The sequence below is a fragment of the Gallus gallus genome, chromosome 27, assembly GCF_016699485.2.
Source record: "Gallus gallus isolate bGalGal1 chromosome 27, bGalGal1.mat.broiler.GRCg7b, whole genome shotgun sequence".
NCBI lineage: Eukaryota > Metazoa > Chordata > Aves > Galliformes > Phasianidae > Gallus > Gallus gallus.
In genome coordinates this window covers 3688724-3711584 of record NC_052558.1, presented here as the reverse complement: position 1 = coordinate 3711584, position 22861 = coordinate 3688724, and the positions used below count along the sequence as shown (strand labels likewise).

The following is a 22861-nucleotide window of genomic DNA, read 5'->3' as shown; positions in this document are numbered from 1 at the left end:
CGGCGGAATTGCCGATCAAGAAGTCGGCGCTAGCGGATTGGTCGATGGTCAACATCCTCGCCGTGGATTGGCCACAACGCCTGCAGGCCGGGCAGGGATTGGGCAGGAGGCCGCCGAGAGGGCGGGTCGCGCAGGGCGGTGCCCGGGCAGCCCCGCCGGAGGAAGATGGCGCCGTGAGGGGGTCGGAGCCGCCGCCGCCGCCGCCCCGGCCGGTCTGTGCGGGGCCGAGGCGGGGCCGGGCGCGCCGGGGCGGGGGTTGTTGCGCGGGGGGAGCGGTGGAGCCGGCACGGTCGGGCCAGAAAGGGGCACGCGGCCTCCTCGGCCCGCCCAAGCCTTGCGCTGAGCGGGCGGGCGGCGCTTCCGGGGCCCGGGCGGGGGCGGGCCAGGCGCCTCGTCCCGCCTCCCCGGGGAGAGCGGCCGCTGCCGCCGGGCGGGGGGGGAGGGGGGGGAGGTGGACCCCGGTACGTGGCGGGGGTGTCCCGGTTGGGGGCTGTGCGGTTGGAGCCCCGAGGCGTTTCTCGGTCCCCGCGTGCCGCGGGAGCTGCGCTTTGCCCCGCTCCGTGTCCCGGGGGTTGGCCGGGCTGGGAACACCCGGAGCAGGTGGGGAATAACGGGATAAGGCCGGGATAAGGCCGTGTTTCCTTCGGAGCGAGTTCCGACGGGCAGCGCTCGGTCTGTGCCCGTTAAGTGAAGGCGAAGTGATTCCTCCTGCTGAATTATTAAAGCCAAACAGCAGCGGAAGGTCTGGCTGCTTTCCGAATGAGCTGCTCGACCTCCTGCTGTTGGGTGTGAATTCCCAATGCTTGGGCTCCGTACTCCGTGCTCACTGGTCAGCATTGCTGGGGCTGTGTGTGCAGGAAGGGGCCGGGGTCACTTTTGCCCTTTGGCTGTGCTTCCCTCCCTGACTCCGAGTGCTGATGCCACGCTGAGGTCTTTTAGGGGCCTCTGGGTCATCCTCGTGCTCCAGGAGCTGCTTAAAAGCACTGCAATGGGTTGATGGGCTCTGTCCAGTTGGCTTAACCCAGGTGCAGAAAGTTGGGCTCGTGTTTTCTTCCCCAAAAGAGGAGGCTTTGGCTGCTGCTGTCCTTTAGCTTCAGTGTGCTCGGAGCAGCCCTGCGTTACACAGTGCCGTGCATCAGCTTACAGTGGAAAAGCTGCCTGGGCTGTCAGTGCCCATCTCTGAGCACAGCAGTGATTTCTGTGCATCCATCAGGAGGACAGGAGGGGCATTCTGGGAGCAGGGAAAGCCTGGCTGGCAGATTGGGTGCTCTGCGTGCCTGCAAAGCGGAGCAGTGCTTCCTCTATCAGTGCAGGGCTGTTACACCAGCTAATTAAAGATAAGACTATCGTGATAAGGCTTGAAATCACTATCTTAAACCACACACAGCGTCCCCAGAGGGTGCAGGAGCTGCTGTGTTTCTGGGTGCAGGTGCCAGCCTTTGCTTTCCTGTCCCAGCAATGCTGGGCTGTGCGTTGCTGGCTGAGGAGCTGGGCTTGTCCTGGATGGGGAGGAAAAACCATTTCTCCTCTCTGCATCTCTGGGAGAGTATTGAAGGTAATGGCACAGTTTCCAAAGTAAACAGGTTGTTGTGCAGGAGCTGCCTCAGAGCGAGCGCAGCAGACGTGCTGTATCCATTGTTTGGAGATGGTTTCCATATGAAACTGTACTTGTGACAAGCAGAGGGAATGGGAGAGTGGCTAGAAAAGAGTGACTTTTATGAATTGGTGCCCTTCGGTTGCCTTAATGGAAAGTACTCTTCTGTTTGAGGCCCTCCCGGGGATGTCAGGATGGCAAACAGGGCCTGAAGTTCTTCGTGGGATGTGAATGCATGCCTAACTTGGAGCACATGGCAGCTCTGTGATGCAGTCTGGTGAGGAGGAACCCTGGGTGAGCACGTGGGCAGCTGAGCTGTGTGCTCTTAGTGCTGTGTCACACCTTCAGGGTGGGACAGTGTCACTGCTGGACCGAGACACAGGTTGTATAAGGAAGAAACTTCTCCCCCCATCATCACTGGTGTTTATTTGTACGGGCTAATGAGATCTCTCTGATGTCTCTCTCCGGCCAGCTCAGCTTGCTCTTATTTGTAGTCAGGGCTGCTAATCCTCAGCAGTGCCCTAATTCTGCAGAAAGGAAGGGTGCAGCCCTTGAACTCGGGCAGCTGTGCAAGCTCCTGGCTTTCCAGGAAGAACGCATCCTTTTCTCTGGTTGTGAGCACCCAAAGCCTCTCACCTTTGCTGCAGAGAGGGTCTGGAGTGTGGATTCTTCTCCCTCAACACTTCCCTGCCTTTGCAAGCTGTGAAACAATCCGTGTCTGATTTTTCTTGCACAGTGCTCGCTGTGCCATCCGTTCAGTCCCACTCAGCCCCACATCTCACCTGTGTGGGGCCCACCAGCACCCTGCCATTGCTCTCTCCTAGTCCCTGCTGAGCAGCAGAAAGCCACTTGCAGTGCTTACACAACTGCTCTCGTTTTGTCTGGCACTGTGCATTATGAGCTGCACAGGGCCTTGTGTCTCCCTTTCAGTATGGCCCTGCCATGGCATCTCATTGCTCCTGCAGTCTGGGCGTCTCTCTGCATACCCCAGCATGGCTGTAGCTCAGAGATGCCCTACATAAATCCCAAGCACTCGTATTCCTCAGATGGCCATAATTCCCTGTTGAAGTCAGGACATCGTCAGCAGTGGTAATAAAGGCAATTCGAGCTTGGACAAGTTTTCCCTGGCACCTTCTTTAGGCAAATACTATTAAGCTATTGAACCATTCAGTGGCTGCCGGATGGGGGTGAGGGGGAGACTTGCCAAAGGGTGTTTTGTGGGTGAAACCTTTCTAGCCTAGAAGAAGAGATGTAACAAATGGTGAGGATTTAGGAGTCTGTGCCTCTGCTGCTGTGCCCTCCTGGCTCTCCTGTGGCTTTTCTCAGCCTCCCCAGGTCCCGCTGCCAGCCAGCACCAGCAGCTCTGCTGTTCCCCCAAATGACCTTTTAATTACATAATGACTTGCAAACATTCAGCACCAACAACATACCGAAATAATTGAAACAATGTTTTTCCAGCCTGGAAAAACATGAGTCTGTACCAAAACTCCATCCTTTGAGATTCTCAAAGTCAGAAAAGCAAGTGATGGGGTGGGGACTGGAAGCTGCCACCCCTATGGCAGGGGCTCGTGTGGGGCTCTGCAGGGCAGTGGTGGTCTCTGCTGCAGGGCTGCAGCTCACAGCTGTGCAGGGATGGCAGCAAGGCCCTTGAGCTGGTTGTGCTGTGCCCTGTTGTCAGCCACTCACTGCAACTGGCATTTCCCTTCGGTGCCTAGCAAGGCGTGGGGAGAAAGCAGTGAGAGGGTGAGGCTTCTCTAGCCCCTTATCCAGCTCCGTCTGAAGGCGCACGAGGTTCCACATCTTGGGTGATGCTGGCAGAGCCCCGCATATTGGTGACCTCAGCTCTCACTGCCGACCTCACTCCTGTCTTTCTGCTTCCTCCTTGCAGATTGAGCGACAGCATGGCTGCGACTGCCGCCGTCAGCCCCAGTGAATACCTGCAGCCAGCTGCCTCCACTGCCCAGGTGAGCGCGGGCGGTGAGAGCTCCTGCTGGACCAGGGGCAGTGCCCCAGGTGTGGGCCTGTAGGCAGCGTGCCCCACAGGAGGAGCTCTGCTTGCAAGACAGGCTGGGGAGCTGCATTCTGGACATGTTCCCAGCTCCGGTGCTCGCTCCTGCCAGTGCTGTCGCTCCTGGCAGTGCTGTGTTTTCTTTCAGGACCTCTTGGGTCATGTTAGCAGCTGATTTCACAAGGTGGTCTTGGGATTAAAACCGCGTGAAGCACTCCAGGGTGTGTGTAATGGGTGTGAGTAGCAGCAGACTTGAAGGGCGTCTGCAGCTTTATGGAGGTTGTAAGAACATAGACACGGGATTAAAAGGCAGCCGGCATCCTGATGGCTAAAAGTAGTGTGACTAGGGTGAGCTAAAGGCACACGTGATACGGCTAATTAAGCAGCTCACTTAATAAGCAGTGTTTAATTGGCATGGACTGAGTTACTTTCGATAGCATGTACCCTTTCCCTCTCTGACTCAATCTCAATCCTGTTTGGCTTAAGACCCTGTCTCTAACATGCCTGTCTCCTTCCTGGTTCCCAGGACTCCCAGCCGTCTCCGCTCGCCCTCCTCGCAGCAACATGTAGCAAAATTGGTCCCCCAGCAGTGGAAGCCGCCGTGACTCCTCCTGCCCCTCCTCAGCCAACGCCTCGCAAACTTGTCCCCATCAAACCTGCTCCTCTCCCTCTGGGCTCTGGTAAGAACAGCTTCGGGATCCTGTCGTCGAAAGGGAATCTCTTCCAGATCCAGGGCTCCCAGGTTGGCACCTCCTACCCCGGGGGGCAGCTGGTTTTTGCCATTCAGAACCCAACTGTCATCAGCAAAGGGACTCGCTCATCTGCAAACATCCAGTACCAGGCGGTGCCCCAGATCCAGGCTGCAGGGGGACAGACCATCCAAGTCCAGCCCAACCTCACCAACCAGATCCAAATTATTCCGGGCACAAATCAGGCCATCCTCACCCCATCCTCATCCTCTCACAAGCCCGTGCCCATCAAGCCAGCACCGGCGCAGAAAAGTGGAGCTTCACCAGTGCAGGGCTCAAGCAACGTGGTCAAGTTAACCGGTGGCAGCAACGTGACTCTTACCCTGCCCATGAACAACCTGGTGAACACCACAGAGTCGAGCACGCAGGCTCAGGTCATTGCAGAGAGCCCCTCAAAGCCTGGCAAAAAGACTCGAAAGAAAGCCATGTCACCCAGCCAGCCCTCCACCGTGGCCGTGGCCGAGCAGGTGGAGACAGTGTTGATAGAGACGACGGCAGAGAACATCATCCAGGCAGGGAACAACCTGCTGATCGTGCAGAGCCCGGGCTCTGGCCAGCCTGCCGTGGTGCAGCAGGTGCAGGTGGTGCAGCCCAAGCAGGAGTCGCAGGTGGTGCAGATCCCACAGCAGGCCCTGCGTGTGGTCCAGGCTGCCTCAGCCACGCTCCCCACCGTCCCCCAGAAGTCCTCCCAGAACATCCAGATCCAGACGACAGAGTCCACTCCTACGCAGGTACACCATCTGCTGTGATGTCCCTCTGCCCTGGTTCTACTCCAAGCCCTTCCTCGGGCTTTAAAAAGCTGAAGAGTTCTGTGAGACACATCCCCACATTGGCGTCGGGTTCAGGCATGGATTCTCTGATGCCCAAGAAGGGTTGGGAGTGCAGCCGCTCCCCTCACTGGAGCTTTAATAAGCCTCTCCCTGGCTGCCTCTTTTCACAGGACTTTTAGGAGCACCATGTCTTTGAAAGCTCTGCTGTGTTTCCAGTTCAGGCTGGAGTTATCCTGCCTGTCAGAAGCTTGGGGAGGCAGGGGAGCAGTCTCACAGGCTGCAGGACTGTTGCTGGTGTTACCTTTGGAAACCAGGCTGCAAATCCAAAGCAGCCCTTTGCTGTTGTACGAGGCCAGGACCAGTCTGCAGGAGGCCCAGCGTTTTAAGAGGCGTGGGCAGCTTCTCTGTGGCTTCCTGTGGGCCCACATTTCTGAGCAGCTCTCGCAGCGGAGATTGTCCTTCCCTGCTGGCTTCAGCCACTCTCATTCTTCTTCTCTCCCTCCCATCAGGTCTACTTCAAAACACCATCGGGTGAACTGCAAACAGTGCTGCTCCAGGAAGCCCCGGCCGTGACGGTGGCTCCTTCCAGCACCTCTTGCAGCAGCCCCGTGTCCCGCAACTCTGGCACGGTGACCAGCAGCAAGAAACCAACCGCACGCAAGGAGCGCCCGCTGCCAAAGATCGCGCCCGCCGGAGGAGTCATCAGCTTGAGTGCAGCCCAGCTGGCAGCTGCAGCACAGGCCATGCAGACCATCAACATCAACGGAGTGCAGGTCCAGGGTGTGCCTGTCACCATCACCAACGCTGGAGGTGGGCTGCGTGCTGCGCCGCGGCGGGCAGGAGGGACAGCGGGGTGCAGATGTGGAGGGCAGACGGCCCCCTCTAGCAGTGCTCTTTGCAGCTGGGATATGGCAGCTTCGTCAACAGAACTCTCGTGTCCCAGGGCTGAATGTTGCTGGGTGTTAGATGTCAACAGCTTCTCTAGCTCTCTTCGCTGCAGGAGGCTCTGTGTGTTTCATAGGGTGGCTCTTTGGCTGCTCTGCTGGTTGGCTGTGTCAGGGATAGCAGTGAGCACAGACCTGCAGTGTTGGGCTGCGCAGTCGTGCTGAGCTTCAAGAATCATAGCATGCCTTGGGTTGGAAGGGACCTTAAAGATCATCAGTTCCAACTCCCCTGCTGTGGAATGGTTGCCTCCCACCAGATCAGGCTGCCCAGGGCCCTATCCAGCCTAGCCCTGAGCACCTCTGGGAAAGTCCACACTTCTCTGGGCAGCTGTGCCAGGTCCTCACTGCCCTCTGAGTGAAAAATTTCCCCTGACGTATCTGCTTGGGGGCCCTGACTCACTCTGTTTGCTCCTGCATTCTGTGCAGGGGCAATGAGCTGCACCCAGGGATGAGTTCGTGTCGTCAGGCGACACCTCTCCTTGCATCTGCCATGCTGCCAGGCAAGGATGCTGCTGCTTGTGCTGCCCGTAGCCAAACCAGGAGAGGTGCCTTCACGCATGCAGGCTGTGTCATGAGGCACTGCCACTCCCTTAGAGCCAGCCCAGCTCCTCTGTGGAACAAGTGTCTGCCTTAAACCAAAAAGAACCAGACACAGCCCCGGGCCTGTGAGCCACAGACAGCCCCGACACACTTCAGCGTGGGTCACTTCAATCTCCCATTGCCTGCCAGGAGCTGCACGTCCCCATGGCAGCTCCGTCCTCCCTGTGCTGCCAAATTGTCCCCAGCCCAGAGCTGACAGCTGCAGGGAGCTGAGGGGAGGAAGTTAGGTCTGAGGGAAGTTTATCTGCTTTGTGATCCAGAAAGACCTGCTGGCGTTCGGTGGTTTCTCTCCCAGCAAGAACCAGCAGGAGCCCCAGCTGGGTTTAGCAGTCAGAAGCTGTTCTTTCTTGCACGAGTAAACGATGTCAGCATAAAACGTGGTCCAGTGTGGTTTAGTACTCCGCAGTGGACCGCTGTCATCACTGGGGTAGCTCTTAAGGGGGTTTTTAATTGCTGCTTTGTGACGGGTGTCAGGAGATGGCACGGGCAGATACTGCCGCTGTCTGCGCCGCTCCCCGCACCGTGCCATGAGGTTGGCAGGGCTGTGCTGAGCCCTGGCTGTGAGGGGACCGGTAGGACCTGCTAGCTCCACGAGTGGAGGCTGAGCCTGGTTTTCTCAAGGATGAGAAGGGCCTGTGTGCATCGCTGTGCTGTCAGAGAGCTGCCCTCACCCTAGGCTTAGCACTTCCCCTCCCAGCGTTGCACTGACACCTTCGCTCTGCCCGCCTCCCCTCTGTGCAATGACCTCCTCTTTGCTCATCCATCAGATCCCACTCTTCTCCTCCTCCTCCTCCTCCTTGCCTGCTGCCCCCAGAGCTTGCTGACGCTGACCCCGTCTTCTTCTTTCCAGCCCCCATCACGGCTGCCCGGGTGCTGTGCAAGGCCCAGGCTGCCACCTCCGTGAGTGCCCGAGCGTGGAGCGGCCCTTAGGGTCCGGGGTAAGTCCCGTTTTTTTGGTCAATATATTGCACGTTTTTTCAAAGTTTCTTTTTTGTTTCCTCTTTGGTCATTTCCCCACCCCGAAGGGTCAAACCAAAAACTTTGAAAAACCGCACAGTATATTCAGAAAAAAGGGACTTACCAACCCCACTTGGGGCCAGCATGTAGCGGCGGGGCCGTGGCAGTGCTGCATGTGGGGCTGGGGCGCTGAGACCCGGGGTGCCTGGCTGGGGTCCGTCCCCCCCCTCACACGTGCTCTTTCCCCCGGCCAGCCGCCTCCACAGGGCTTCAGTGCACGCAGCATGGAGGCACGCTCAGCCCCTCGGGCACGGGGGCTTGCAGGGCAGAACCTGACTCCCCGTTTCCCTCCCCAGGCCAGCAGCAGCTGACTGTGCAGAACGTCTCTGGCAACAATCTGACCATCAGCGGCCTGAGCCCGACTCAGATCCAGCTGCAGATGGAGCAAGCGCTGTCCGGGGAGATGCAGCCAGGGGAAAAGCGACGACGGATGGCGTGCACCTGCCCCAACTGCAAGGATGGGGAGAAGAGGTGAGCAGAGTGCAGAGGGGAGGGGATCAGCTCAGGGGGGCAGCAGTGCCCATCGCAAGGCTGACACCCGCCCCATTGCGTTCCCCACCAGGCCTGGGGACCAAGGGAAGAAGAAGCACATCTGCCACATCCCCGAATGCGGGCGGACCTTCCGCAAGACCTCTCTGCTGCGTGCTCACGTGCGCTTGCACACGGGTGAACGTCCCTTTGTCTGCAACTGGGTCTTCTGCGGGAAGCGTTTCACACGCAGCGATGAGCTGCAGCGGCACGCGCGCACACACACAGGTCTGTGGCCCTGCATGCCCCCCCCTCGCCCCCCAGGGCAGCCCCCCACATCGTAGCCCGTGCCCTGCGAGGCCCTGAGGGCTTGGGTGGGCTCAGGCCTGCACCGATTGTCCTTAGGATGTGGGAGAGATAATGGGAAGGGATTGGAACGCCGAAGGGCTTTTTGCCACCTCTGGGCTCTCAGGGTGACCGTGGGGCTGCAAAAGGGGCCTGGCCTGGGCATCGGCACCTCCCTGGGAGGTCCCTGCGGCCGTGACTGAGTGCTATGGGGACGCAGCGGGGCTGGGGGTGTGACAGTGTCCCCGAGGTCCCCCAGCCCTGACGGCCGCTGCTCTCCCTGCAGGCGACAAGAGATTCGAGTGCGCGCAGTGCCAGAAGCGCTTCATGCGGAGCGACCACCTGACGAAGCACTATAAAACCCACCTGATCACCAAGAACTTGTAGGGCTGGGAGCCACGTCTTGAACAAAGCCCTTGGGGGGGTCACGGTGAGGGGCCGCCGGGCACCGACCTGTCACCCCGCCGCCCTCGCAGCACTCCAGTCTCCCCGGGCCGCCCTCTGAGGGCAGCCGTGTCCCCTCCAGCACAGCCCTCGGGGACATCCTCTGCCACCGTGTGGGCCTCCCGCAGAAGCAGCCCTCGCAGAGGGGCCGATCCCCTCGTGGAGCCGTGGGGCAAAGCACCCGGTATGGCCCCGGCACAGCGGGCACACAGGGGTTGGCACAGCAGGGGCTGCACCCTCCGGTGCGGGCGGGCCGAGAACGCCTCCACAGCACATTCCTACTTTATATTTAAAATCTATAAATAGTTATAAATATCTATATAAACCCCTTTGGAAGGTCCCTTTTTTTCTATGGAGATCGTTGCCTTACGCTCCCCGCTCCTGATTACGAACACTGTGTATGGTGAGTGCTTTTTTTCCCCATCTTTATTTAATTGCCCCCTCCTCAGACCCTGCCCTCCCCTTCTCCCATTTCTTTTCCCCATTTTCTCCCCTTTTTCCCCCTTTTCTCCCCCTTTTCTGCCCTTTTCTCTTCCTTTTTTCCCCCTCTTCTCTGCTTTTTTCCCCTTTTCTCCCCCTTTTCTCCCCCTTTTCTGCCCTTTTCTCTTCCTTTTTTCCCCTCTTCTCTGCTTTTTTCCCCTTTTCTCCCCCTTTTCTCCCCCTTTTCTGTCCTCTTCTGCCCTTTTCTCCTCCTTTTCCCCCCTCTTCTCTGCTTTTTTCCCCTTTTCTCCCCCTCTTCTGCCCTTTTCTCCTCATTTTCCCCCCTCTTCTCTGCTTTTTTCCCCTTTTCTCCTCCTTTTTCCCCTTTTCTCCTCCCTTTTTCCCCTCTTCTCTGCTTTTTTCCCCTTTTTCCCCCTTTTCTGCCCTTTTCTCCCCCTTTTTCCCCTCTTCTCCCCTTTTCTCCCTTTTCTCCCCCTTTTTCCCCTCTCCTCCCCTTTCCCCCCCCCTCTCCTGCGTTTCTTTGCCAGCAATGAAGGTTTCTTTCTCTCTGACGATTTCTTTCTCACTCCTTTCTGTTTCCAAGTGACGTGGCACTTCCCTTTGAATCTTGGGACTTTAATCTCCTTTACGTCCTCCCCCCCCACCCCGACTGTGTATAGTGTACATTGTATCATAGATTATATTGCTTTTGTGTTTACCGCGTTGAAAAGAAAAAGAAAAAGGAAAAAAAAAACCAACATATGGCTTGTTATTTTTGAGCTTTTAAATTAAAACAGATCCACTTTATTTTTTAGTTGTAACTGCCCCCGGTTGTTTTCTGGATTGTGACAGATCTGTTCTAATTACCTGTAACCGGTTGGCCGGTGTGGAGGCAGCCGGGAGCTTTTCTTGCTCAATAAATTTGGTCGCCAGAGGCAAACCCCGCTCCGCCCGGCTCCTTTCCCCGCCTCGCCCCCCCGCGCTGCCCCCAGCCCCGCTCCCCGTGCCGCGGTCCTCCCGCCACGTGGGGGCGCTGTGCGCCGCCTGCCCCCAAGCGGGGGTGTAACCGGTAGGCGGTGCCTCCCCCAGCGCCGCATCCTATTGGCTCCCTGATGGGCGGCGAGGGCGGTGGGCGGTGTCCTCGCAGCGCGCCTTCCTATTGGCTCATCACCTGCGAGTGGGCCGTGAGGCCGGTGGGCGGGGCGGGCCGCGACGCCGCTTCCTATTGGCTCCCTGATGGGCGGTGTCGCCCGCAGCGCGGCTCTCTATTGGCTGATCGGCGGGGGGCGGGGATATAGCGGAGCGCGGGGTTCAGCGCCGCTCAGTTCGGCGCCGCTCCGCTGCCGTCGCCATGGATTTGGGGCCGCTCAGGAAGGGCTACCGCGGGGACGAGGAGGTGCGGGGCGGCGGGGGGGGTCAGCGGGACCTCGGCTCGGGGATCCCCCGACCCTCACGGCGCCCCGCTGCCCGCAGGCCTTCGAGGAGCGGCACCTGTCCTCCCGGCACCCCATCGAGCAGTTCGCGGCCTGGTTCACGGAGGCGGCGCGGTGCCCGGCGGTGGGGGAGGCCAACGCCATGTGCCTGGCCACGTGCAGCGGGTGAGGGGCGGGATGGGGGGGGGTCCGCACAGCACCGCCGGGCTTTAACCGCCCCCCGCCGCCACCGCCGCAGGGACGGGAGGCCGTCGGCCCGCATGGTGCTGCTGAAGGGCTTCGGGTGCGACGGGTTTCGTTTCTTCACCAACTACGAGAGCCGCAAAGGGAGGGAGTTGGTGAGCGCCGCCTGCGGGGCCCTTCCCGGAGCCGCTCCCGGAGCTGCGGGGCCGCTGACGGCTCTCTCCCATATCCCCCCCCTCCACGTTTCAGGATGCCAACCCCTTCGCTTCTGTTGTCTTCTATTGGGAGCCCCTCCACCGACAGGTGTGTGCGTGGTGGTGGGGCGAGGACAGCACCCCCCCCCCCCTTCGGGCTCGGTGGGATTTTGGGGTTCGTTTGGGCTCTCCGGGTGAGATTTGCCCTCTTGTTCTTTCTTGCTGCTGCGAAGGGCAGGCCCTGTGCAAAGGGAGCTGTAAGGAAGGGGGGAACGGATGCTATGTCAGGCTCTGTTGGGATAGGACGGGAGGAAATGGCTTCAAACTAAAAGGGGAGATTTAGATTGAATGTAAGGATGAAGGCTTTTACAGTGAGGGTGGTGAGGCAGAGGTGTGGGTTGCCTGGAGAGGTGGTGGTTCCATCCTTGGAGAGGCTCAAAGTCGGGCTGGGTGAGGCTCTGAGCGCCCTGACTGAGCTGTAGGTCTCCCCGTTGATCACAGAGTTGGATTAGATGACCTTTAAGGGTCCTTTCCAACTCAGCGACTCCACGAGTCTTAACAGCACAGAGCCCACGCTTTGTATGGGATGAGGGGGTCTGTGTGTCGAGGGCTTTGGGGGATGCTGGGCCCCCGGGAAACCGAGCTGTGCTCACCTCTCCCTGCCCTGCACAGGTACGGATTGAGGGCTCAGTGAAGCGGCTGTCAGAGGAGGAATCGGAGCAGTACTTCCACTCCCGCCCTAAGGGCAGCCAGATTGGGGCAGTCGTCAGCCGGCAGAGCACCGTCATCCCGGACAGAGAGGTGAGCGGGGAGGTGTGGGACCAGCAGGGCTCCCCAATCCTGCCCTGATTTCAACACCTTCCCTTTCCCTGCAGTATCTGAGGAAGAAGAACGCGGAGTTGGAGGAGCAATACCGGGACACGGCAGTGCCAAAGCCATCTTACTGGTGAGCCACGCCGATAGGGAGCCGTGGTTCCACCGCACCCCGCAGCGCCCCTCACCAGCTGCCTTTCTCTCCCAGGGGAGGCTACATCCTGCAGCCGGAGGTGATGGAGTTCTGGCAGGGCCAAACCAACCGCCTGCACGACCGCATCGTCTTTCGACGCCCCCGGGACGGCGCAGCCCCCCTGGGACAAATGGCACATCAGGGTGAGGACGGGTGGGTGTATGAACGCCTTTCCCCATGAAGCTGCATGTTCCTGGCTGCGCTCACCTGGCTGGCAGTGTTTCCCTGTGCCAAATCCCCCCCCCTGGGGAGCTGCAGCCTCGTTCTGCCCTTCCCTGGCGGTGCTGGGGGGGCTCAGTTCAGCCCCAGAGAACTCAGATCCCGTTGTGCTCACAGCAGGCAGAGGCAGGTCGGTCCCACAGCCCCCCCCTGCTTCCCCCTGCCAGCGTGTGAGTAGCAATTGCCCTTGGGGGCTGGTGTTAATTAATCACGTGAATGACTGTGGAAGGGCACTGGTGAATCCCCTGCCCTCACCCTGCCCTGCTGCTGGAACCAATCACGCCTTGTGTTTTAGCTAGAATCATGCCTTTTGCTCGGTCTGTGCAATAACTTCTTTAATTGTGGCTCTGATATTGCTGGGAGCACTCTTGGCTGTGTGTGTGTGTGTGTGTGTGTGTGTCACCACCTGTGTGTTCCATCTCCGTGGGGCTTTGGGACCCCGATCCTCACCCCGTCTGTACCGGCACCACTCCCTGCCTGTACATGGAAACAATAAAGTCCCATCGGAGCGGAGCTGTGCGGTGTGTTTGGGTTAATCTTTACCCAGCAGAGCTTTGGCTGCGCTTCCCAGCAGAGGGTGCTGCTGGCTCAGCCACTGCTGCTTCTGCTCTTGGGCCGCTTCCCAGTGAAACCAGGCCCTGATAACCTTTGCCCTTTCCCAGCTCTGTGCATTTGTGCTCTCACCCATTGGCTTTTGGGGCAGCGGGGGTGTCCCCACATGGCTCAGGCCCACCTGCATCCTCGTGCTGTGGTGCCAGAGCTGGGAACCCCCTGGGACTGAGCACAGCCTGGCAGTGGGAGGTGGCAGCCAGGGAGCACTGGGCTGAGCCACGTGGCTGCGTCACACTCTGAAGTGCTCCTCTGCCCCAGCAGCCTCGTCTGCCCCCTCTGCCACCATCACAATGAGTCACACCGTCACCTTCATCCTTCCCTGCCCTCATCCCTGCCTGAGTGCCACCCTGCTGCTCAGCACTATAGGGTGGGGTGGTCGTGGGATGTCCCAGTGTGGGGCTGGGGGCTCTGCTGGAGCCTCTTCTGCTCCGTGGGTGACCCTGGGTGGTAAGCACAGCTGTTGTACCCCCACGCTGTGTGTCTCCATGGCACTGGAGCTCAGACACTGCTGTGATGGGCGTCACCCCACTGCCCCCCCCCCCTCCTTTCTCTTCTGGGCTGGAACCCTGCGGCGCTGCCAGCACGGGACAAAGAGCACCTTGTGAACCCACGTCTTCGGTGTGCAAACAGCGAGGGCGGGGGCTGCTGGGAAGCATTGGCCAAAGGCTTTGTGCCATGGAAGCGGGGTATGGGTCCTGGCATTTGGCACAGATCAGCTTTTACAGTTGCTCCTGAGCTGTTCCTTTTCCTGGTGAGCTCAGGTGCACTCCGTGGGCAGGGCAAGCTCCCCGTGCAGCCATCCTGGCACCAGGAACAGCCCCAGCATGGCACGGTGCCCAGCTGTGGGTGCTGCAGTGGGGCTGTGTTTGTGCTGCAGTGGGGCTGGGGATTCCCTGTGTGCCACGAGCCCCACTCACAGCAGATCCAGAGCTGCACAGGGAGCTCGGAACTGAATCCCAGTCCCTGCAGCTCCCTGGGATGGCCACGCACAGCCACCACGCTCCCTTTGTTCCCAGCCCTGCTTTATTCACAAAGAGCACTTGGAAGACCTCATGAAAGGCTCAGCTTCCGTAATAAAAAAAACCCAGAAGACCAACAAAAAGGGAGGCTGTGAGCTCCGGTGAGCTCAGCTCACTCGTCCTGCTCTGTGAGCAGCTCTCCCCTTCCGGGAGCAAAGAGCAATTCCCGGTCCTGGGCACGAATGCAGCTCCTGCTGGGAATCCTGGAGCCCTCCCAGGTCCCGATGGTCTCCTCTGCAGCGGCCCATCCTTTGGCCAGGCTCGGCTGCATCCAGCAGTGCAAAGATCAGCGCAGAGGGCTGCGCAGCTCCTCGGGCTGTGGGGATGAGCAGAGCTTTGTCCTGGCGTCACCTCCGTGTCTGCACACGGCGAAGGGGCTCCGGTGGTCCCGCAGCCGAGCTGAGCCCTGAGTGCTTTGTCCTGGGCTGCCCCATCCCAGCAGGACTCAGCCCAGCGCTGCCCGTGGGGTCCCCATAGCACAGCGAGGGGATGCGCCGTGTTGGGGCCGTGCCCTGCAGCACTCCCTGCCCCATCCGTTCCCCCTTTGCCATGGGGTGAGCTGGCAGCCAGCGCCCGCCAGGGCTGCGTTTAAATAGGATTCTTGTTTCTTCCTTAAATAAAGCCCTATCCGAGCCTGTTGTCCTAACAAAGTGCCATTGGGGGGGTGCAGCGATGAGCCCCCCATGTCCGTCGTGTCAATGGGGCAGCACCGGGGGCCCACGGTGGGTGGGTGGGGGGGTGGGGAGGGGGTGCGGGATGGACCCAAACCGCCGTCCCTGTGCCCCCTCCCAGCCTCATTTGTCCTCCCGTTCGCCGTCTGCGCACAGCCCGGGGTTCTCAGCCAGCGTGGGCCTCACTTTCTTCTTCTCCTTGAAGCGGCCGGAGTTGGACACCTTGACGTGTTTCCCTTTGGTGCTTTTATCCACGATCTTCTCCAGGCGGGCGGCGAAGTCGGGCGTCCCCTCCTCACCCGGAGCCTCGGGGCCGTCGCCGGCGTGGATGTCGGGGCTGTCGTACAGCACCTTGGGCATGGATTTACGCTTCCTCAGGAAGGTCAGCTTCCACCAGCTGTGGCTCTCGGCCATGGCTGCGGGGCACCTGGGTGGGAGGCGGGCAGCGTTACGGGGCCGGGAAGGGGAACGGGGAAGCGGCAGAGGGCAGAGCGATGGCACAGCGCACCCGGCAATGGGGCGCCTCTCTTTGCAGTGGTGCTGTGAGCCGAGTTGGGAGGGGGGGGGGGGGGATTCCCAGCCCTCCAGGCCCCACCCTGGTGTGGGGACAGCGGCTCTGCGTCCACACGGCGACCCCATGGATCGGACCCCATCGCCCAGCCCAGCTCCAGCACCCAACACGGCGCCGTCCCCACACCTCCAACCGCTGCTATGGGGTATCGGGGCAGGGGGGAAAGGCCACCGCGTCACACAGACCCCCAGCAACAGGGACGCGGCCGTGGGAAGCCCCCAGGACGGTGTGCCGTCACCTGGATGTGGGCACCTCGGGGCCGCGGCTGCTCGGAGCACCGTGACGCCCTACCTGAGCCTCCTGCCCCACTCTGCGGCCTGCGGGACCCCGGGGACGGCGTGGGGCCCCACACCTGCTGCTGCCCCGCTGCTGTGAGTCAAGGTGAACCCGAGAGCAAACCACTCCTGCTTGAGCAAACAGCGGGGCCGGGCCAAGGCTGCGCTGAATATTCATGACGGGGAAGCGGTGGCCGAGCCGTGGGGTGGCACTGGGAAGGACCCCCCATCCCATCCATCCCATCCCATCCCATCCCATCCCATCCCATCCCATCCCATCCCATCCCATCCCATCCCGGGGTCACGTTGGGCTGTGGGTGTGCAGTGGGGGGATGGGAGGGAAGCGCGGAGCCCCCCCAGCGCCGAGCGGGGCGCCACGCCGTCATCTCCGCGGTGTGGGGACGCGGCCTATGGGGGCGCGGAGGGGACGGCGGCCGCGGGCCGTGGGATGTGCGGGGCGGCTCACGGGGACACCACTCGGACGTGGCCCGTGGGGGCGTCGCAGGGTCGCCGCCCACGGCAATGCGGCCCATGGGGACACACGTGGCTCACAGGGACGCGGCCTATGGGGACGTGGCTCGTGGGGTCGCCCCTCATGGGGACACCGTTCGGACAGCGCTCAGCCCCCCCCCCTCCGCCGCACCGCACCGCGCATGCGCGCGCCCCTCCACCCTCGGGCGTCAGCTGCGTCCCGCCCCCCGGCAGCTCCACGCTCCCATTGGTCGAGCGCCGCCTCCTCCCCGCCAATCGAAGGAGCGGCGCGTGGCACAGCCCGTCAGCCGCGTCCTCCTGATTGGAAGCGGGGCGGGAGCCGTGGAGCCTTGCGCGTCTGGATTGGTTGCGCCGTACGGTGCGCGGCGGGGATTGGCTGATGCGGGGGGCGGGGCCTGGCGGGAGAAAGCGGAAGCGGCGGCGAGCGGCGCGCAGCGGGCGGGATGCAGGTGGGCAGCGGGGCCGGAGCTGAGGGGTCAGAGGTCAGAGGTCAGAGGTCAGGGCTGGTCACACCGTTCCCTCTTTGCCTCCCGTAGGCCTCTCCGCGGGACTACCAGGATGTGCCCATCGACATCCAGACCGGCAAGCTGCTGGGTACGGCGCCGGGGTGGGCAGCGGGGCGGCCACGGCTCCCCACGCTCCGCACCTCCGCCCCCTCACAGCCCCCCCCCCCCCCCCCAGACTGGTTGGTGGACCGGCGGCACTGCGGCCTGCGCTGGCAGGCCCAGGTGAGCGCCGTGCGGCAGAAGATCGAGGCTGCGCTGCGGGATATGCCCGAGCATGAGGAGATCGCACGGCTGCTGGCGGGCGCCGGTGAGCAAAACCTCCCCCCCCCCCAACCATTCCCCCCCCGGGCATCAGTTCAGCCCCGTGACGGCGTTGTCCCCCCTCTCTTCTCTGCGCAGCCATTCACTACTCGCACTGCCTCCGCATCGTGGACATCCTCAGGGGCACCGAGGCCTCCACCAAGAACCTCTTTGGGCGGTACTCATCCCAGCGCATGAAGGCGAGTGGGCGGTGGGTATGGCTGCCCCGTGGCGGTGCTCTCCCCCTCACCCTCTGCTCCCCCCTCCCCAGGACTGGCAGGAGATCGTGGCCCTCTATGAGAAGGACAACACCTACCTGGGTACGGCTGTGGGGTGCCCAGGGAGGGGGCGGTGTGCGGTGCCCTGGGGGGGCGTAGGGGTCCATCACAGCTCCTCACGACCCCCTCTATCCCCCCACTCCCACCCCACAGCCGAGCTCGCTGCCCTCCTGGTGCGTAATGTCACTTATGAGGTCCCCGCACTGCGTAAGCAGATTGCCCGCTGCCAGCAGGCCCAGCAGGACCTGGCCCGCCGTGAGGAGGAGTGCCAGCTGGCAGCTGCTGAGCTGCGGGAGCGCTTCTACGCCTCCTGCAAGCAGTACGGCATCACTGTGAGTCCCCGCGCCCCATAGCAGCCCCTGCTGCTGTTATGGGACCCCGTGTCGTTTTGTATGGGGACAGTGACCCCGCAGCCCCCTGACCAGCTCTGTAAGCAGTCCGGAAGGAATTTGGCTGCGTGTCTCCCTGCCCCAATGTGTTCCTTCTTGGTCTGCAGGGGAGCAATGTGCGCCAGGAGCTGCTGGCCTTGGTGCAGGACCTGCCCTCGCTGCTCTCTGAGGTCGGGGCGGGAGTTGGTGCGCTCTCTGAGGCCGTCGAGCTGTACCAGGCCTGCGTGGAGTTTGTCTGCCAGAGGTGGGTGTGGGGGCACCGATGTCCCTGGGGGTCTCCCAACAGCACCCTGGTGGGGAGGGGGACGTCGCAGCCTCTCCGTCTGCTGCTGATGTCCCTATGGCAGCTCAGAAGGGCCCGTGGTGCCCATGCTGCGGTACGTGGGGAGCAAAGGCAACACAACCGTGTATGAGTGGAGGACGGGGTTTGAGCCAGTGAAGGTGGAGCGGCCGGAGGTGCAGGTGGTGCCAGAGCAGCCAAAGGAGGACACGGTATGGTGCTGCAGTGCCTGGGGCTGTGGGTGTTTGCTGCAGCTGGAGGGGAGCTCGTGTCCTTCAGGTCTCAGAGGTCCCATTGCCCTTTTCGCTGCAGATCGACTGGGGAGACTTCACGCTGGAGCCCATTGGTGGGGGTGACATTGACAGCGCTGCTGCAGGTGGGGAAGCCCAGGACAATGAGATCGATTGGGGCATCGTGGTGGAGCCCAGCCCTCAGGTGAGCGTTGGCTGCCTGCTGGCCCCATGCCTGGGCTGGGGTCCTGAGGGTGTTGCAGTTGCCCTGCAATCATCAGCCACCCTCTTTATCACTGCAGGACAATGGCATTGACTGGGGTGATGGTGAAGGCAACGGGGCACAGATTACAGTGTTGGAGGATGGCTCTGAGGGTGAGCACGGTCACAAGGGGACAGTCGGGTTCCAGCGTGCAGAGACCGCAGAGCTCCCTTCCCTGCTGACCCCACTCATCCCCCAGAACCCGAGGCAGTTGCCCGTGGCTCCGATGCTCTGACACTGCTGGAGAATGCTGCGACACGGAACCAATTCATCGATGAGCTCATGGAGGTGAGCAGCACTGGGACGGCTCGGGCACCCTCCCCATGTCGGGTGGGTTTTGGCCGCCCCTTCCCCTCACGGCGTCCTTTTCCCCACAGCTGGAGCTGTTCCTGGCACAGCGCCTGGTGGAGATGGAGGAGGAGGCTGACGTCCTGGCTGCCAGCCAGTTCCAACTGGCCCCTGCTGTCCTGCAGGGCCAGACCAGCACCCGTGTGGGCACGCTGCTGGCCAACACCAGGGCGCTGCTGGACCAGCTGAGCACCCGCCGCATGCAGCATCTCTTCATCATCCTCGCCTCCCCCAGGTCGCCTCACCGGGAAGACTTGGGGGTCTGGAGGGCTGGGGAGGGCAGATGGGGAGGACCCTGGAGGTGAAGCAGGGGCTGCTCTCCCTGTGCAGGTACGTGGACCGTGTGAGTGAGATGCTGCAGCAGAAACTGAACCAAGCAGAGCTGCTGCTGGCCAAGCGGGAGGCACTGAGCCGGAAGCGGCACGAGGCTCTGACGGAGCAGGGTGTGCTGGAGCCCAAGCTGGACCGCCTGCAGGAGCGGACCCGGGAGCTGCAGCAGCTGGTGAGGGTCCAAGCAGGGCTGCCCCTGTCCCCCTCCCTCGCTGCACGCCCTCCCCTCACCTTGGGCTTTCTCTTGCAGATCGAAGCTGACATCTCCAAGCGCTACGGCGGGCGCCCGGTGCACCTGATGGGGGTCTCACTGTGAGCTGGAGCCTCCACTGGGGTCCTGCTGCCCCCCCCCCCCCCCCACCATAGTAACGTGGCTTCAGCCTGGGGTTGGGTGCTGCTGAATAAAGCTGCAGCTGTTCCCCGTGCATCTGTTGTGCTGCATCCACGCCGGGGCTCAGTGCTGGGAGGAGAGAAGCCCCCAGCTCAGGGATGACCCCCCCGGGGCTGCACAGCCCTCCCCGGAGCTGGGAGGTGGGGGTGAGGGTGGGCAATTCGATTTTAATTTCATAGCAGAGCGGTTGATTCATGGCTCGTTGTCGCCAGCGGTGACTCCGGTAATGACTTTCCATCACGATGAAAAGTGGAGTGACACCGCTCATTATTCCTCCCGCTCGTTATGGCGGGGTGGGGCGGGGGGGCCACGCACCCCCATGGACAGTGAGCGATGGTCCCCATTAATCACCACCACGACCCTCTGCCCCCAACTCCCCCCCCCCCCACCCCCCCGGCGGATGGGAGGGGGAAGGCAGAGCTTCGCCCCTACCACCATTGGGCTGCACAGGGGGGGGGGGGGGGCGGCCGAACGCCCCCCAACACCTTCGGGGCGGTCTCCCACACCCATGGGCGTCACCCCCTGACCACTCCCCCTCCCCCCCCCTCCCAGCAGTCCATTGGCCCCCGCGCCCCTTTTGGGCGGGAGTCAATGTGGGGGAGGTGAGATGAAGAGCTCCGGGTCCCGTGCCGAGGGGGGGTGGCTTTAATTCCCAATTCCCCGGGCCGCCCATCTGCTCTACGCTGCCCACCCCCCTCCCCCCCCCCCCCCCCCCCCCCTTATTTGTGGCGCAGCTGCTGAAGGGGCTCTAATTCTCCTCCTTAGAACAATACCCAACGCGGCGACAGCTGCACCAGGGACGGATGTGACACCCCGGGCGGCAGCGCCGTCGCTTTGTCCCCGCTTTGTCCCCCTGTCCCCCCCCCGGAGGGAGGCGTGGTTCGGAGACCCCCGCACTGCGCCGTGCCGCCGGCAGGGGGCGCTGCAGGACTGCGAACGGAGCGCGGAGGGTGGGCTCGGCTGGGGCGGGGCTAAATGCGAAGGGGGCGTTATCACATACCATATAAGGCGCACGTACAACGAGGGGGCGGGGCTATGCAAAACAGCCCATCCGCGGAGCGGCCATAGGGAGCGTTGGGCAGTGGTGGGGGGAGGAGAGGGGGGGGGTCTTTGTGATGGGGGTGGTCCATGGGGCGGTGCAGTGTGACCGTGTCCACCCCGTCCGTGATCCCACAGCCCCTGTAGCTGTGGGCACCCATGGGTGGCTGACAGAGGGCTGCAGGCACCCACCCCAATGGGCTCATGACCTCTTTTGGGATCCTCTGGGGGTCCCGTGGTGTCCCACCAGCCTTGTGCGAGGATGGCACGAGGGTCACAACCTGCAGCCATACACCTACAGAGGGCAATTTGACCTTCACGTCACAGATGTCACCGCTGCCTCCAAAGGGTTGGTGTGGAATGGTGACCTCCATGGCTGAGCCCCAGCTGGAGGCACCCCTGGGCCCCGGCCCAGCTGCTGGAGAGGAGACCGAGCTGGTGCAGAGCCTTTAATTGGCACAGAAGCTTTAATTGGCATAGTAGCTTTAATTGGGACAGAGCAGAGGGGTTTGGGGGAGGCCCAGGTGCAGCCTGGTGGCTTTTGGGCAAAGTGGTACAGCAGCGATGAATCCATTCTCATTACTGCTTAAGGGCTCCCTTGACATTATTAAGGCCGAGGGTTGGAGCGGGTGAGGGGCTGCTGGGGGGCAGTGGCCAGGAGGGTGCCCTGTATCCCTTCACCTCCAGGTGCAGCCTCGTGCAGGACAAATGCCACTGGTGCATCGATGTGCCTTAATGCCCAGCACAGAACAAACCCCCATTGCTGAGGAGGGGCTAAAAATAACCCAGCTGGGGGCAGGCAGTTCAGGCTGCTGTTGACGGCACCTTTGGCCCTCGCTGCCCACCCCCATCCCATGGGAAGGCACAAGAAGGGGTTCCAGGCCTCTCCTGTGCACCCCTATTCCCCACAGCACTGTCCTCGTGCTCTCCAGCCCCATCGGGATCCTTTGGCAGCTGTGGGGTTTGGTGCGCCCTCGCTGTGGGGCTGTGCCCTCCTTGCCTGCCACCATTACCTCATCGGATTGTGGGTTGCAGCACGACGTGGGCTGGGGCCGCACCCCAGCTTTCGTAGGTGTTTGCTGGTTGTTTTGCAGATTAGTGAGGCTGGGGCAGAGCGAGCCCGTGCCACCGAGCTGCTTGGATCCAGCGCTGCCACCCTGACCGGCCTCCATCCCGTGTTTTGTGCACTGCTCCCAGGTAGGGATGCTCTGTAACTGGGGCAGTCCTGGTTTGGGGGGGGGGGGCTGTGCTGCTTGTCTCTCAACTCCCAGCTCTGCTCGAGGGAACTTCTTGCTGGTGTCAACACCGAGCTGTGAAAAAGGGCCCCACTGCTGGATAACATCACCCAGCCACGGGCACTCACTGCTCACAGCCACAGCAGGGCTGCGTGTTCGCCCCTGCCTGGAGCCCAGCTACTGCCACTCAGCAGAGCCAACGCTGCAGTTGGGCGTCGGAGCCTGTGCTCATTTTCTCCATTTGAGATGAACTCTTGTCTCTGGCATCCTGTTTGTCCCATGCGTTTCTGGGGCAGGACGCGGGCGTCTGGTTTTGGCTGCTGCTCCGGGCAGCTGCAGCGTGGCAGAAATAGCAGAGCAGGGGCGGTGCTGCCCAGCTGCCACCCGAGCGATGGGGACGGGCCGTGGAACCGCCCCGGGGCAGCAGGGCTTTAATGCTGGCTCCGTGTTCGTTTACTTGAACAGTTCACAGCCCTCCCGTTGGTACAATGGCTGCTGAGGTGTCGGTCTGATGGGACGTCCCAGAGAGGTGCGGGGTACAGGTGAGGATACGGCGCCTTTCGGCTCCCATTCCTGCAGGCCTCGGTGCTCTCTGCAGCTGTGTGAGCTGATGCTGCGGGGCTCCAATGCTGCGGGGCTCCAATGCTGCGGGTGATGGGGAGGAGCTGCAGCCGGGAGCACCGATACCAGCAGAGCTCACCGTTCTCACCCCCAAAACAACGCCGGCGTACCGAGCAGGGATGCTCCGCCTGGGCAGCTGCTGGAGCATGAAATTAGAGACTTTAATTAGCGAGGGCTGGAGCAATAAGGAAAGAGAAGCGTGGGGTTTGAGTTGGCCCCGCTCCGAGCGCGGCCCTGACTCACCGCAGCCCTCGGGCTCGGCTCCGGCCTTCCACCTGCGGAGCGCCGTGCCAGCACGGGGTAGGCCTCGGGGCCAGCGCGGGAGCTGCCCCGCACCACGGGCCTCGCCGGGTGGCTCTCGAGGAGGCCCGAGGTCACCCAGCCTGGAGCTGCGGGGGTCGGGGACGCGGTGGGGCCGGGGGAGATGCGGGCTGTGCCAGACGGCCCCGGGCCTCGCCCCGTGCTGTGGGCCTGGGGCGCTCGGTGCCATGGCAACAGCTGAGGGGAGAAGGGGCGGAGCCCGCGCTCCGCCGGGATTGGTGCACGCTGCCGTCACTCAAGATTCCGGACGGGCGGCTGGCTCCTGTGCGGCGTTTCATTGGTAGTTGAAGCTGTCGTT

At 62.0% G+C, this 22861-nt stretch overlaps 4 protein-coding genes and 1 long non-coding RNA gene across 5 annotated transcripts; 3 read left to right on the top strand and 2 right to left on the bottom strand.

The window, feature by feature from the left end:
• The first annotated feature begins 44 nt into the window (after positions 1–44).
• On the top strand, positions 45–10299 carry SP2 (Sp2 transcription factor). The gene is made up of 8 exons (XM_025143997.2): positions 45–216; positions 345–600; positions 3483–3558; positions 4129–5082; positions 5631–5931; positions 7979–8153; positions 8245–8438; positions 8782–10299. Exons 1-8 carry the CDS (start codon positions 45–47, stop codon positions 8880–8882), a joined length of 2229 nt encoding a protein of 742 aa, XP_024999765.2. The 3' UTR covers positions 8883–10299.
• A 336-nt stretch (positions 10300–10635) lies between these two features.
• On the top strand, positions 10636–12907 carry PNPO (pyridoxamine 5'-phosphate oxidase; the record flags this gene model as incomplete). Its single annotated transcript, XM_015299479.3, has 7 exons — positions 10636–10755; positions 10833–10957; positions 11031–11130; positions 11225–11278; positions 11842–11970; positions 12045–12115; positions 12191–12907. Coding segments are annotated over 7 exons (765 nt in total), but the record flags the coding sequence as incomplete, so codon positions are not given.
• A 1104-nt stretch (positions 12908–14011) lies between these two features.
• Positions 14012–15645, bottom strand: PRR15L (proline rich 15 like). Its single transcript, XM_015299489.4, has 2 exons — positions 15559–15645; positions 14012–15123 (listed from the first exon to the last, which is right to left on the bottom strand). Exon 2 carries the CDS (start codon positions 15108–15110, stop codon positions 14820–14822), a length of 291 nt encoding a protein of 96 aa, XP_015154975.1. The 5' UTR covers positions 15111–15123; positions 15559–15645; the 3' UTR covers positions 14012–14819.
• Positions 15646–16431: 786 nt separating this feature from the next.
• CDK5RAP3 (CDK5 regulatory subunit associated protein 3) lies at positions 16432–19382 on the top strand. Its single transcript, NM_001031586.2, has 14 exons — positions 16432–16483; positions 16571–16628; positions 16716–16847; positions 16940–17040; positions 17112–17160; positions 17272–17450; positions 17615–17751; positions 17855–17999; positions 18100–18222; positions 18320–18392; positions 18479–18567; positions 18657–18862; positions 18958–19129; positions 19208–19382. The coding sequence occupies exons 1-14, from the start codon at positions 16478–16480 to the stop codon at positions 19271–19273; spliced, it is 1536 nt and encodes a 511-aa protein (NP_001026757.2). The 5' UTR covers positions 16432–16477; the 3' UTR covers positions 19274–19382.
• Positions 19383–20834: 1452 nt separating this feature from the next.
• Positions 20835–22730, bottom strand: LOC107055292. Its single transcript, XR_001470350.4, has 2 exons — positions 22486–22730; positions 20835–22381 (listed from the first exon to the last, which is right to left on the bottom strand). It is a non-coding gene; the product is annotated as an uncharacterized LOC107055292 (long non-coding RNA).
• Between the last annotated feature and the right edge of the window lie 131 nt (positions 22731–22861).

Bases quoted from the DNA above. Each gene is read 5' to 3' on its own strand.
- SP2 (XM_025143997.2), top strand. From the start codon at position 45: ATGGTCAACATCCTCGCCGTGGATTGGCCACAACGCCTGCAGGCCGGG. The intron at 601-3,482 runs GTGGGGAATAAC...TCCTCCTTGCAG, and splicing joins GCTGGGAACACCCGGAGCAG to ATTGAGCGACAGCATGGCTG. The intron at 8,439-8,781 runs GTCTGTGGCCCT...CTCTCCCTGCAG, and splicing joins GCACGCGCGCACACACACAG to GCGACAAGAGATTCGAGTGC.
- PRR15L (XM_015299489.4), bottom strand. From the start codon at position 15,110: ATGGCCGAGAGCCACAGCTGGTGGAAGCTGACCTTCCTGAGGAAGCGT.
- CDK5RAP3 (NM_001031586.2), top strand. The intron at 17,752-17,854 runs GTGGGTGTGGGG...TCCCTATGGCAG, and splicing joins GTGGAGTTTGTCTGCCAGAG to CTCAGAAGGGCCCGTGGTGC. The intron at 18,863-18,957 runs GTCGCCTCACCG...CTCCCTGTGCAG, and splicing joins ATCATCCTCGCCTCCCCCAG to GTACGTGGACCGTGTGAGTG.